Source organism: Prorops nasuta, unplaced genomic scaffold (assembly GCF_024137725.1).
Source record: "Prorops nasuta isolate Cenicafe-Biocafe unplaced genomic scaffold, Cenicafe_Pnas_1.2 PNAS00011, whole genome shotgun sequence".
NCBI classification, from domain to species: Eukaryota; Metazoa; Arthropoda; class Insecta; order Hymenoptera; family Bethylidae; genus Prorops; species Prorops nasuta.
Window position 1 is genome coordinate 4576372 of NW_027116808.1, and position 15677 is coordinate 4592048.

Consider the following 15677-nt stretch of genomic DNA (forward strand, 5'->3'; position numbering starts at 1 on the left):
AAGAGCGGCTCCTGCCTCCTGGCTCCACCTCCTCCAGGGGCCGCGCGCATCTTGCGCGTGCACCGCCACTGGAGATCATTTTTGCCACGTATTTGCAAACTGAATAATAAATACGCAGATACGCGAAGAGGCCGCGTTCCGCCTTCACGCAGCTCGCGCTCGCCGCCGATTGGTCGCGCTCGATGCGAGGGGACGGCAACGCTCATTCTCCTTCATTGCACTCTCTTCCTCCCTCACCCCCCTCCGCCCCCCCCCCCTCTCGTGCGCACACGCGTTCTTTGTCCCACTCTCTCGCTCCCCCCCCCCCCTCCCCTCCCAATCCACCGCTCTTTTTCACTCTCTCTCTCTCTCTCTCTCTCCACTCTGCTACCTCCGCACTGGACCTACTTTGTACGCGAACATGCGCTCACGCGCGACGCACCGACGCAAAAAGCCGAGATGCGCCACTGAGCACACCTCGCTCCGAGTACTAGGAGCTCCTTTATCTCCCCCCCACTTAAACACAGTTTTCCTAAATATTGTTGAGATTGGTTCTTTGGGTTGTGATCTTCGGGTTTAATATATGGCGAGGTGCAGAGTCTTTGTTCTTTTATTGTTTGACACTTTGTGTCGAGAATTCTTTGTTCTTTTATGTCAAGCGTGTTTTTGAATAAATTTTATCGTTTCGATTTTCCTTAATAACTCGATGCATGAATTTTTGTTTCCAAATATCTTCAACGGTTCCGTTTACCTTTTCTATATATACTCGATTAACTTCGAAACAAGCTCTTTATTCTCCTCCACGCAGCAGGTCAACTCTTCAAGAACCAAAGTCTGAACGCTTCAACGTTATTTTATAATAAAGATTCTGGTTCGGACTTTCTCGCTGTATATTCTCAAAGCTGCACAATTAATGCAACGTTTAAGGCGAGTCTCGATCCACGCCATGCGTAATTTACTCGATGCGTTGCGCAACGCGAATATATACATATATATACGTCGAAAGATTTAGCGGTCGGTGGATATGGGGAGGCGTGAAAAATACGATTGCATTTAGGAGTTGGAACGTGTGATTCCGGTGAACCTCCCTGACAACCACGATCTATATATACATATATATAACAAACGTTATCAATATCCATGGGGCAGTTCTCCACCGAGCGTTCTCCACCACCTCCAACTTTCATTCCGGTGAACCTTCCTGACATGCACAATCTATATATATATATATATAACAAACGTTATCAATATCCATGGAGCAGTTCTCCACCGAACGTTCTCCACGCGGCAGACGCACAGACGTGGCGCGTGATGCCGCAGATACGAATGAATATTCATCGAGTGAACACACACACACACTCGTGGTATATGGACCGGTAGGCAAGAAGCGAGTATAAGTGGATAGTGTATACGTGTTTACAAAGGCATTAACAAGTGCGCCGCGGTGCATTTCTGCCGTTTTAGCGAACGGAACGGGCAAAGAGGCAAAGAGGTAGAGGTGAGCGAAGGCCGGCGGAGCGTGCTGTTTTTCTCGGTTTACTTTACGGTTCTTTGAATGTCGTTCGTCTTCCGTTTATTGTTGCGTCTCGTGTACATGCACGCCGACCTGCTTTGCCACGATCCTTAATCAACAGCGGGATAACATTGTCGGTCTCCAACGTCTAACGTATATATATAACCTCGCATCGCATCGGTTCGCCTTACGCTTCTGAAAATGGCCGACCGCGAAGTACGCGACCGACGAGTGTGTGTGTGCACCGCGCATAAATTCCGATATAACAAGTACATTTGCAGAGCTGGCGGATCATTAATAGTTGGCGCTTCGATCAAGATACTATAACTTCATTAGTCCGGCCACCATCGCGCGCGTATGCGCTCATCTGCGCGTCGACTAAATCACAGCTCGAGGCTTGCTTTATTCCAGGCTTCTCTTCCCTCGTCTCACTTTTCAAACACTTCCTTCGTTTCTTCATTCGATTCCCCACATCCATTATTTATCTTTAGTTTAATTACAATTTTACACTAGCTGCTGTAATTAATTCTTTTAACGAGATTTTCGTCCCGCTGGCAAACCCCTGCATCGATTTAGATTTTATGATACTTTGTTTTGCAGTTTACTTTTCTTGGTACGTATAGAAGGTTTTTCGTTGTTAATCGAGGTGTGCTCTATTAATTAGCGGAATTGTTCATTTTATTGTTTATTTTGTAGTTTTATCGTTGCACGTTATAACAATGTGGGAGGTATATATATATATATATATAGGTGGTAGGATTTGTTTAGTCGTAAAAAGTAAATTTGTAAGATTCGGCGGTGATTATAAATAGTTGCTTGATAAGAGTTAAAGAGCCGTGGAATTGATGCATGGAAGGTCGTTGATTATGTTGAATAGCGAATAATTATGTTGCTCCGTGTTTATGTGTGCGCTTTGCAGAAAAGTGTACATAATAAGTATAGCGCGAGGAGATGGTCTAATGAGAGAGAAGAACGCGCAAGGGGGAGGGGGAGAGGGGGGGGGGGGGTAGAGAGAACATTAGAATTTGCAATTTGCTTTATGATCTCTTAAATATTCAATTCCTACGGTCCATTTTGCGCTCGGCATGGCGTATCGTCAGACGCCTCACGCACCTGCATGAATCTTCTTGCAACATTCGCGGTGGTTAAAGAGATTTTTCACTTTAACCAAATTGCAGTTATATATCGATTAAAATCCTCTTTAAGAAATTTCTATAAATTCCTATACAAACTAAGTTTTTTTATATTCGATGAGTATTTGGAGACTCGAATGCCTGGCAGGAGAAGAGCGATCGAGGAATGGGCGTGTATCGATTGGAAATTCAAAGAAAAGCTGCAGGGTCCTTCATATATATATATTTATATATATATATATATATAGATTTGTTGAGAATTCTTTGGAGGGACCACTGCATGGAAGTGCAAGAACTGCGTTAAATGTTAAAGTACGCGGGTGTAGGCCATGCACCACGCAGTGATGTAATTATTGCCTTAAAGCACGCAGCGTGAGCAGGAGAGTTTAGCTTTTGCACTATCGATCCTCGTATCATTTACAGTGAGTTAATTCGCGTTGGTCAATGCTCGTATTTTGCTTCTTCCTCTTGCGGTCCCTCCCCCTCCTCCTCCTCCTCGCTTTCGTGGAACCTGCGCTATTGCGTCCTGCGAGTTTCGCGTAACGAAGCGTTGGACGTTAACGAAGCGTTAAAGTGTAGCAGGTGTGTTGCATTAATGCGAGTCTCGAGGGTACCAGGCGTATAATTATAAAAGATCCTAATAATAATGCTATAAGATAAAATACCATGCCACTGTCCTTCCTTCTCTCGTCTCATAGTCAACGATTTTTTATTACGATTGATTTGCTCAAAGATGGGGGAAAATGTGAAAATTCGGATAAACTTGGTAGAGAGATGACGAGTATACTGAGATGGAGTGAAGGAGCGTGATTCGAGGGAGCAAGAGACACATGGTAGTGTCTCGACGGCAAGCAAACTCGATTAAACTCGGTAAAAAGATGTTGGGTACCGAAATGGAGTAAAAGAGTGTAATGATGCAAGGAATCAAGAGACACGGTAAAGTCTCGACGGCAAGTAAATTCGATTGAACTCGATATAGAGATGGATATTGATGAGATGGAGCAAGTGAATATCTAGTGATCGATACGAGGAGTCAAGAGACGCCCATGGCAGTGTCTCGATGGCAAGTAAACTCGAATAAACTCGGTAAAAAGATGTTGGGTACCAAAATGGAGTAAAAGAGTGTAATACGAGGAATCGAAAGACACCAAAGTGTCTCAATGGCAAGTAAATTCGAGTAAACTCGGTAGCAAAATAGACACCAAAATGGAGTAAGAGAGTACAGCGATACTAGAAATACCGAGGTAGAGAGTACGTGGTAAAAACAAAAGCTGTATATCTCATTTCTCGACTAAAGCGCGCGAGCGCACGGTAGTCTCCATTTAAATGGGAAACATCAATCACTTTGACGCCTGACAATGCTTTGTCACAGGCTGCTCGGGGGGGGGGGGGGGGGGGGCTCTCTCGGTCAAACTCGGTTCGAGACTCTCTCGCTCGACCTGTGGATACACCGCGTTGCGGCTAGACAACGCTATACATTTTCCACTCGCGCAACTCTCTTCTTTTTTTCACGCTTTCCCGATGACACCCACGCGCGAGGCATTGCACAGAGAGAGAGAGAGAGAGAGAGAGAGAGAGAGATTCGCGCGCGTACACCTCGAGGAACGCGCGCGGACGCTGCTGCAACCTTTCTCCTCGGGTGTTAATCAATCCGCGGCCTACGCCGCAATTATATAACGCGCCGTATAGTTACGGAGATCGTAAAGTTTCGGGAAAAACCGATAATCCGAGTGCCTTACCAAGAAGAAGAAGAGAGAGAGAGAGAGAGAGAGAGAGAAAATACAATTCGTATAAATGCCTCGTGAAAAAGTTCATTCCGCCGTGGCGCATCTGCGTACGATGTACGGGTTTTCTCCGGAGGTTCGGCAGTTGGGTCACTGGAAGAAGGGGGGGGGAATGGAAGAGGCGAGGCGTTTGGTCGAGCGTGGAGCGGGTCCAAGGAGGAACCGAGAGAGAGAGACTCGTGTGTACACGTATACATATATACACGGTTGTAGTTGGAGAGAGAGAGAGAGAGAGAGAGAGAAGCGAGGTGGGGAACGCGAGGGCACCACCACCGCGGTTCGTTCGCTCGATCCTCGCTTCGTCGGCCCGTTCGTTCGTTCCGTTCTCGTACACGACTAGTCGCAAGTCACTTAGTCACCTCCGCTCACCTCGGCAGAGCTAGCTCCGGCGCTCGGCAGTCGGCCCCAACTCAACTCGCCGCCAGTACGCTCGCTCGGCTCAGTCCGCCCGAGTCCCGAGTACTCGCGTCGGCTCGTGCAAGTCTCGACACGCTCGTCGCTGTACGCTCGCTCTCTACTCTCGAGAGACACTCCTTGCGCGCGCCGCATCGCCGCCCGAACGAACGACCAGCGAGAAAGCACGCGACACGAGAATATCGAAGCAATCCGCGCGGATCGATCGGTGCATCGAGTCGAGATCTCGCTCGGCTCGACCGCGATGGTGTCGCGTCTGCTGGGAGCCGAGGAAGCAGCGTGCGTCGAGTTGGAATTCGCGAATCGTTCGCCGGTGGCACAGTGAGATCGAGGGACTGGCAGTGCTCGGAAAAGTTTCGACACGATCGTTAAAAATCGGGCCGCGAGTGGTGAGAATCGGTGCGATATTGGCGAGCTGGCCGCTCGCGCGCGGTTATGTCACACTCCCACGCGAGTGACGAGTCGCTCGGCGTTTTTCCCGCTTGAAGCGGCACGCAATTTCCCGCGGGAATCGATGATTCATACCGATCTTCGACATTCCGTCGAGAGGAATCCAGCCAGGCTCCCGCAGGGATTAAGTGTTTTTCCTCGGCTCTGTTCTGCGAAGAGGGAGATAGACGATGGACTAACCTGCTTCGCGATATGAGTCTCGTGATAGGAAAGGATTAAGCGTGATCTACCGATCCCGGACCATCCACGATCCTGCTCTATACGAGATCGATCAAGGTGCGATATATTTCATTCATGCCTCTCTTCCTCCGTTTTATACCAGCTGCTAACGCCATTCTTGCTCCAGCGATTTCTATTCTCTCTCCTTTTATTATCTCCTCTGCATTATTAGTATATACAGCCGTGTGCTTTAATAACAATTGCATCACCGCCGTTCCTCTCATAAATCCACTCGATACTTCGTACAACGTTGCAATTGACAATTGCAGATTTCTTTTTACCTCGTTAAACACAGCGATTCTTTATAACAGCGACGGATTTGCAAGTTTTCTTTCTCATTGATTATCCCTTTTCTCTACACGCTCTTTATCGTTACGTTCTTCACTCTCGGTTGCTCGACCAATCTCTCCGTCCCTCTCCTTTCTCTCGGGTCATACCGTACGAAGCTTTTTAGTGGCGAAAAATCGATTTATGGATAAACGTGATGGTTTTGCGATCCGGGACGTGGGTTTGGATCGAGGTATTTAATGGGTTGTTGGAGGAACGGGACGTACGTGGCGGTTGATGGAAGCCGTCGGAAGCGAAGCTTGGCCAAGTGCACGGCGATCGATTGTTGTATCGTTGCACGGTGGTGATGATCCTAAGTGTACGCGCAAGGGGGACTCTTGGGGGGGGGGAAGAAACGAAATAACGAGACGAAATGGAAATCCGCGTAGCTGTCACGCGCTGACGCCATCATTAACGGTCGGTAGTCGAGCGTTTTTTCCGCACCTTTAAACGCAACCGATCCGTTGCCGATCTTGCCACTAGCGCTCGCGCTGCTTCAGCAGAAAACCTTCAAACTCACCAATTACGTATTTTCCTCCCATTCGAAACTCTCGTTGAGTCAAATACCGATTAAAGAGTCTGTTTTTTGGGAAATTTCTCACTTTATTTTTTTGCTTTTCAAAATAATTCCTTCACTCGGATTTAGATTATAATTTAGCTCGAGAAGTACAGGTTGAATTGAAAAGAAATTCAAAGTCTTCCTCGATAATGAGAAACATCGATAGAGCGAGTTTGAAAAATGATGAAATCCTTTGAGGAAAAATTCCATCGGGTTTATTGCGGGTTAACGAACCGTCGAGAGCAATAAAGCTGGATGTTTTTAAAAATCGGTAGATTTGTTTGGAAAACTTTTACAAAGATTCCTGTGCACCTATATATATATATATATACATAAATGAGTATTGATCGGTATCATTACTGGTATATCAATGACAAATTGGAAGCTACCAAACGGAGTTTGTATCATTGGGCATTCGAAATGATTCGGTCGTGCACTCCTCTGAAGGCTGCTGTTGGTAAATTGGGGAAAAAAGTGCGGGAGAAAACGTGGAAATGTCAATATCGAAATCGATCGAGCAGTGCTTATGATACTTGTATCGAAGAGAGCGTTGTATCTCGGGTCGAATGGAATGTAAGAACAAGTGTAAAAATATAATTGCAGCACGAGATAGATATAGGTTAATCGTTATTATTTAGAGGCCCAAAGAGCTCCACGTGTATATATATACAAATTTTAAAGCGATCGACACAAAAGTAGCGACATGGTGAGCAAAGTACACAAACGTGCAATATAAAACATAGAGATTATATGTAAATAATTTAAAGTAACATAAACAAATGAGAAAACAATACTGCTTAAAACTGGGTGGGATGAACGAGCTAGATAAATATGGAATGAAATCGGTAAAATAATTCAAAAGTGAATTCCAAAAACGAGAACCAGAAATAAGAAATAAATCGATAAGTGAAAGTGTGGTAGTTAAGACGAAAGAAAAATGAATTTGCAAAAAAGAGAGTGGGAGGAACTATTTATTAATGTCCAAGGTCAAAGGTCAATTTACAAAACATCTTTAAAAGCCGCAAAATTTCCAGATTTAATAACGATGTGATATATATACACAGCAAGTAGATTACTAAACAACTATCTACAAATCGAGAGAGAGAGAGAGAGAGAGAGAGAGAGAGAGAGAGAGAGAGAGAGAGAGGAATAGACGAGGAGAAGAAGCATCGATAAGCGGGTGGCCGGCGCTTTTCCACGAGTGAAATTCAATCGGCACGCGTGCCGTCAGGTGTCTGGTATCGGGTGTCTCCTTGTTTCCACTCTTGCCCGGTGATCGGTGGATCGCGCATGTCCGGAGGCAGCCAGCCGTCGCAAACGACTCTTTCACGCAATCCAGTCGCAAAACTATCAACCTCTTCCCTAGTTCCGATATCGGGTCCCGCGAACCGATCTCCGTTATCACCGAATAAATCCAACGCTGCACCGCAACAGCCGTGCAACTATGCGAAATGACCGGTGCACATACCGATATCGATAGGAAGCGTGCTCGACCGAAGGATTTCCAAAGGTCAAAGGTCGCGATAGAGAAATTTGAAAGTATTTATGTATTATAAGGACGCGTGGAGATTCGTGAGTAGGAATAAGGTGAATCGGTGTTGGAACCACTTATATATATATATATATGCTACACGTGCATGCACGCTTGCTATATATATTGAAACAAAAATGTACCATTGTGAGGGGGGGGGGGATTGGTTTTAATCTCGCTCGTACGATCGATCGCTAGCGCACGGAGCCAGCACGCACAGTCACGAGGATCCTTAACGAAGTCTGCAATTTTTCGAAAAATTCCAATATCTACTCCCCCTCCTCCTTTCTCTATCTGCTCCTTTTCTTACCGATCGAAACGCCCACGCACGGACAACGACGAACCGGCCGCCGGGAGAGCGTATTTCTCGCTTATTATCCTTTCCTTCGATTTCCTTAGAAAGAGAAGAAAGAAATGCGCTATTGGCGCAACTATACGTGTATATATATATATATATATATATAGGAGAGGCTGACTCACTGCGCTCGAGCTCGCTACGCTCTCCCTCTCCCTTTCTCTCTTCTCCGTCTCTCGCTCTCGCAGGCGCACGCGCACGCGCCCAAACCGACAGTTTACACGCCGAGATTTACAGCTCATTACCGATTTCATACTCGGCCTCACGATCGATCCTCCGCCCAACGCTCCGTTCTCATCTTTTTCTCCTTCGTTCTTCTTCGTCTCTGGATGCCTCCCCCCCCCTTCTTGAGTGTGACCTTATGCTTCTCACCCCCCTCCCTCCCCCTCTTCCCAGCTGCCGCCTCGCACGCTCTTCAGCAACGCACGCGCCCGCCATCAAACGATTTCCGTTCACCAATTTCTCAATTTTCGATCCTGAGGAAAACCTCGTCCTCCAATCCCCCCCCCCCCCCCTTCAACACCTCCTAAGAAGAAAAGCGTCGTTTTTCATTTGTATTTGATTTTACGACTCGAGCTATCGATAGTTTAACTGCATAAATATCGTTTCACCATCGACGTTGGAAGCTTACTTATATTTATTATCGCTAGAGGAGGATGTGAGATTTTACTGTTAAATTGTACAGCTACGATCATCCGTCGATTTCCAAGTTGCGGCAATAAAACCCTATGATTTATGGTACAAATTCACTTAGGCGATTATTGAAATGGATACGGTGTTAAGAATGCAGTCTCTCTCTCTCTCTCTCTCTCTCTTTCTCTCTCCTGATTTAACCCGTGGCTATCGCTAATTGCGAGTTTTACTCGGCGATGCACTATCGGTTACGGTCAAGATCGATCCGATAGCCTTTTCGCGATACGATCGTTACCGGATATCTCGAGGATCGAGTCGCCGAGTGCCGAGATATATACACTGATAATGATTGATGACGCTGCGCGCGCAGGAGAGTCAGTGATAACCCGCAGTCGAGCCGGAAGCCAGGAATCATCCTGGTGTATAACGCATCTTCGAGCTACCATCCATCATAACATTCACCGAATCATTCATTCCTACTATTTATATATATATATATATATGTATATATAGGTATAGATTCGCGAGCCACACATCCAGCCATTTTCTTTGCTCTTTGAATGAAAACTGATTCGATAGCTGGAAAAAGTTTGTATATTGTTAAACATTGATGAATTATCGAATTTTTCTTTCACTTCCTGTATACATGTATAGTGCATTGATGATAAGAGCTGTGCAGTGTATAATTGGAAAAAGCCATTTTCTTTGCTCTTTGGATGAAAATGATTAAAACTGTTTCGATAGCTGGAAAAATTTGTGTATTGTTAAACATTGATGAATTATCGAATTATTTTTCCACTTCCTGCATACATATATATAGCATATGAATGACAAGCTGCAGTATATAATTGGAAAACGCCATTTTCTTTGCTCTTTGGATGAAACTGACAAAAACTGATTCGATATCTGGAAAGATTGGTGTATTGTTAATGAATTATCGAATTATATTTCCACTTCCTGTATACATATATATATAGCATACGAATGATAAGCTGCAGTATATAATTGGAATGAAGGAACTGGCGATTATTGATAAACGATAGTGGATGTAGTCTCGACAAGAATACGCACGTTTATATGCGTGTGAGTGTGTGTGTGTGTGTGTGTGTGTGGAGAATCGCGGTCGCAGCTGGTGAAATATTCGAAAGGATGTCTGTGACGAAGAAGAAGGCAGGGACTTGGCAGGGACTGACTGGATGCAGGGGCACGTTCGCCGAATGTTGGACGAGTCGAGTCGAGTCTACGCGATGCCGCCGCGCGCGCGGATGATGGTCGTCGTGCTTGCACGTGTTACCGCTGCATCGGAGGTCTCAATCCAGACATAACGCAATAATAATCATAATGGCAGATCGATAGGCGACAGTTATTGCATAGGTTGATAGATTTCATTGCGGAGATGCATGCAAGAAAACCTGGAATGCCGAGCCGTCTAATATTCTCTCCTGTCGACGGGGAAAAACTGCTGCAAATTATTGGTTCCCCCCCCCCCCCCCCCCCTCCTTTTAACTCGATACCAGCAGAATCGTTCGTATTAAGAAATATCCTTTGAAAATGTTTCTGAAACGCATAAAATTGGTAGGATTTTTTTTAGAAGGAAAATGAGTTCCTCGACTCTTATATATATATATATAGTGGTGTTGGAATGTTTTCTTTTGTTTCACAAAAAATTTCACAACTGTTTTTCGAAATTGTTTATTAGCTATATATATATATATATATATATATATATATATATATTAAGCGGTGCAAGGAGAATATATTTATATTGCTAATTAAGAGAGTCGAGCACAGTGCGGTATACGTATATACGTGGCTGACGAAGCTTCTCGAGTTGATTTATTATTGTTGGACGACTACTGGGTTGGGCGGTGAATGCAGTTTATTCTTATAGTTTAAGCGATTGAGTGTTAATCGACGACGCGAGCGTGATATCGTAAAGTACAACCAGTCGCCAATGAATTACTATCGACTTACCTGCACTCGCCAAGATAGCGAGAAGCATTGAATTTCCCTAGTCGCGAGTTGCAATTAACTGGAAAATATCCTCTAGTTATATATATATATATATAGGAAACCATGTGCATGTGCACCGGAAGATGCACCGTCTCGCGCTCCGACGCTTCTAATGCAAAAGAGAGGGAACAAGAAAACAGTAAATTTTGCAGAAACCAATAATAAATTTGCACTCGCAAATTCGATAAAGAAAATTAAATATCCCGAAATCGTAAATGTTTCACTCGTTGATCCAAACGTAACAATAAGAGACTTTACTGTTACAAGGAAGCCGTGCAAGCTAATTCATTCCCAGCTCGATTAGCTTCGATCAACGAAACCTAATTTGTTAAAGAAACATAAAATTTCCTTTTTTATTTCCGCAGATTGGATTGGTCCGATAAAGAAGCTAGGTTTTATAAACACCACTGATAAACATTTGAAATATGTAGAGTTTATTTATAGCGTTGTCGTGATTGGAATTAATTTTATTGCAAGTGTAGTACCCTCCCCTTTTCTTTTCTCGACACTCGCCACTCCGCCACTTACACCAGCAAACCACGCACATAATTAAGATAGCCATTGTCGTTCGACCTTCTTTCGCTATATATATATATATATATATACGTCATTGTATCACGTTTAAACTAGTCAACCTGATTTTTCCCCATTAAAAAATTTTCTTCCATGCGAGAAGAAAGTACCGATGCAAAATTTGTGCCCAACATTTTTCCTCTTTGTTTTTCGATAAAAATTTCTAACGCTCTCGATCGACACTTGGATACAACGATTTAACCGGCTGCATAATTAAGATAAACATTATCGGTATTTCAACAGCTGCGAATAAACTGTAAACGAGACTCTGTCCCAGGGTTTTTCTCTAATTTCGCATGGTTCTTATAAAAAGAAAACAGTATAAATATTATTTTTTACTCACACACACACACACACACACACAACAAAGTTAAAAGAATGTATTGAATAGTGGTAAAGATACGTTATATATCTGACACCAGGTTATTATATTTGTATTTGTGGAAGAGTTCCAACAGGATATACTAAACCCATACACACACACACACATATATATATAGAAGAAACGATAGAAATCGATCGATCGATGCCCTATCCAGAAGCCGATTATTATCTGCCTCGTTCGATCGGGCCTTACCGGGGCCCTACCGTCGCTGGGCCAGCAGCAGCCGGCCCAGCGATCCTTTTGAACCTGCTTGACCCTCGTCGTTAGAAAGAGAGAGAAAGAGATCAATTACAGGCACAAGCTTCGACTGAAATTATAGGAAAGCACAGACTAAACGTTAGTAGTTAAAGTGGCAGTGGGCAGCCACGATCAAACGTCGTTGTAATTCACGCGCCGATAGGCAATCGGATTAAAGGCGAAACGCAATTTATATCGCGCTTGCTATTTCCTTCGTGGAAAATCCTTTCGTAATCCTTTCGTATTTCTTCCTTAATTAATTTATGCGCCTCGCTCGGTATCTTTATATCCTATAAATGGCATAAGCGATCCGAGAGATCTCGCTCAAGTTGGCCCTTTCGCCCACGTTGCCTCCAACAACCAACCTCCACAATGTATATAGTTATATATATATATATATGTGTGTGTGTATACCCCCCCCCCCTTTACTCTTATATGCACTGTACAGTGTACAGACGCTGGGAGGGGGGGGGGGGGGGGGGGACCAATCGAGCGATCTGTCCCAACTCGAATCTTCAATCATTTTAGTTGGTCAGATCGATTCACTCCCGCGTATATAAAGGAACGCCGATAAAAATTCAAGATTCGACGAAGCTCGACAATCGCACGAAATACGAGCTCGAGACTCTTGCGTGGTTTTTGATTATTTCCACGATAATCGAGTGTATATATATATATATATATATAGTATTACAATATTTTTGAATTCTTCGACGTCGTGACTTTTATAGCACTTGGCAACGATTTTAATATTACTGCGTCAGTGGATGTTGATGTATGCGTGAGGAGCGAGTAAATAGAGTCTAATTATGGAATTGTTTTGTTTGGACAGGGCGAGTGGTGGATCGCGGGTACCGGAATGGAGGATCATCGGGGCGACTCGGAGGGTTGAGAACCGCTGAGGAATCGCACGAGGAAGTTGAGGAGAGAATGGGGAGGAATTATGGGGGAAGCTCAGCAGTGATTTTGCAAGTTTGACTCTGAAGAGGGATCGAGGGTGTCGCGTGGGGGTTGGTGGGTGGGAGGAGGAGGACCAAGAGGGAGTGCTCGAGTTTCAAAACGTGTGTGAAATGGATGGTACGCCAAAGAAAAGCGAAGCAGTGCTAATATATGGATGCCCATGGGTGGAACTTGGCCGAAATGTGCCAGCGCTACCACCACGCTGTACCGCCAGCACAAAACTCATCGCCAGCTAGGGATCCCTCGGCTGCCATCGTGCAGGCGCTGCCACCGGCCTCGCACATCGAACAATCCAGCCCCTCGTCCTACTCTCATTACACGTAAGACTGTGTTGATTTTTGCTTTGCTCGATCGCTTAAATTTTTATTATTATCCTTATTTTAATGTAGTTTTTTTTTGTAGGGTGTTGGGTAGTTAAAATGAATACATGTATGCATTGCTTCGTCGTTGTTTGAGCTTTGGTTGTAGTGGAAAAATGTTTCGTTGGTTCTTTTTTTCGATAAAACGCGAGCTGCAGTATTTTAATGTCAAAGGAGTGGAGGAATAAGACCATGTCACCTTTGTTTTATTCAAAGTTGTATATTATAGCTCGCTTCTTACATTTTTATCATTATTGTTATTTCAGTGCAATTTTTTATAGGGTAGCGGATAATTAAAATACATACATGTATGCATTGCTTTGTCGTTGCATCAGCTTTTCTTCCAATGGAAAAATGTTTTGCTGGTCTTTTCTCCGATAAAACGCGAGTTGCAATATTTTAATGATAAAAGGAGTGGAAGACTAAGACCGCATCACCTTTGTTTTATCCAATCGCTTCTTAAATTATTATCATCATTATTATTTCGATGCAATGTTTCGTAGGGCATTGGATAATTAAAACACACACACACACATGCATTATTGTTGCTTATTCCATCAGTAAAATATCTTGCTCGTCCCTTCCCCGATATATAGCTCGCTTCTTAAATTATTATCATTATTATTTCAATGCAACGTTTCGTAGGACACCGAACAATTGAAACGCACAAACTGCACATGGAATAATTATTACACTAGCATTTATTCGATTAAAAAAATGTCAAGCTCGTTCCTCCCCGATGAAACACGAGCTCGAATATTACGAGGACAAAAAAGGGGAGAAAAATATGCGTTTGGAACGTCGAAGCTTTTTCTCAAGGAACTCGCGTCTCGCGCGTGCGTGGCATGCGACTTATCTGAAAAGGGCTCGCCGTATCGTATATATATATATATATATATATTAATAAGAATAACGATAGGGCGAATTAGAGATAAGTATACGATTGCTGGATCTCGGGCCCCCGTAATCCTGTTATTAGCGCGGCGATTAGGCCAGGATGATACTCGGCCCCAAATTGCATGGGGCGTTCACTCCGGTGTTTGGTTAACGTAATCGCCAATCGCTATCGTTCACTCGCGTTTCATCCTTCGAGCGACCGCATAAGGCGATCCCTTCTTCCTTTTGCTCCTCTCGCAATTGCGCATTTTTCTCCGAAAACTGGCAAAAAATTCTCTCGCACTTTTTCGCTCTTTCGACGCGCTGATATATATCGCGCGGGGAGGAGGAAAAAATGTGAAACCTTGCCGTTTCCTGGCGGCTAAAATCATCTTCATTAAAATGGTTCCGCTTGGTTCCGTGCGGTGCTCGCGACCGTCATCGTCGCCGTCGCCGTCGCATGCATCGTCAACCGTGGCAATAAGATATTTCTATATATATATGTATATATATATATATATATAGTTTTACGTATTCCGTAACGGTTCCTTTATTGTATCGCGCGTTTCAAGTGTCAAAATCTGTCAAATTTTCCAATTTCACTTTCCTGCACTATATATATATATATATATATATATATATATTAGGGTGGCCATAAAAAAAGAAAATTTTTTCCGGTGCTTTTATTTTGTTAAGAATGATGAAAAAATAGGAATCAAATTTTTTTAGATTTTTTTGAAGCCGTTAAATGGTGCCGATATCGTTTTTAAAATTAAAAATTTAGATTTATTGAAAACGATTTAACAAAATTATAAATTAATATTGTGCTGGATTAATGTTTTTTTTTATTACATTTTCTTGTAATTTAACTAAAGGACTTTTCAAAACACAATATTAATTTATAATTTCGTTAAATCGTTTTCAATAAATCTAAATTTTTAATTTTAAAATCGATATTGGCACATTTAACGGCTTTAAAAATTCTATAAATTCGAAGATCTCTTTTTTTTTTATAATTTTTGAAAAATTAAAAGCTTATTGGAACTTTCGTTTACATCTAACCTCGAAAAAGTGGAAGAACATCGGATTTTTAACTTTAAAAACGATATCGGCACCATTTAACAGCTTCAAAAAAATCTAAAAAAATTCGATTCTTATTTTTTCATCATTCTTAACAAAATAAAAGCACCGGAAAAAATTTTCTTTTTTTATGGCCACCCTAATATATATATATATATTATCACGATCAAACTCCTCTACTATACATATACATAGACACACGAAGCAACCATATAGATTGTATATTATTATATTTAGTAAGAAAGAAACACCTCTGTATATCGAAAGAAAAAATAAAGAACGCACGACAAACGATAT

The 15677-nt window shown here is 43.1% G+C and overlaps 1 protein-coding gene across 2 annotated transcripts in view; it reads left to right on the forward strand.

The window, feature by feature from the left end:
- The window catches only part of Sox15 (Sox box protein 15), a 62797-nt gene that overhangs the window by 17975 nt on the left and 29145 nt on the right, over positions 1–15677 (forward strand). The window contains exons 1-2 of one of the 2 annotated variants that reach the window (XM_066734206.1): positions 4777–5549; positions 12938–13385. In XM_066734206.1, coding sequence (XP_066590303.1) covers positions 13216–13385 — 170 coding nt within the window. In that variant the 5' untranslated portion in view covers positions 4777–5549; positions 12938–13215. Of the gene's footprint in view, positions 1–4776; positions 5550–12937; positions 13386–15677 lie in introns of those variants that run through there. The other variant, XM_066734207.1, reaches the window with a different exon arrangement.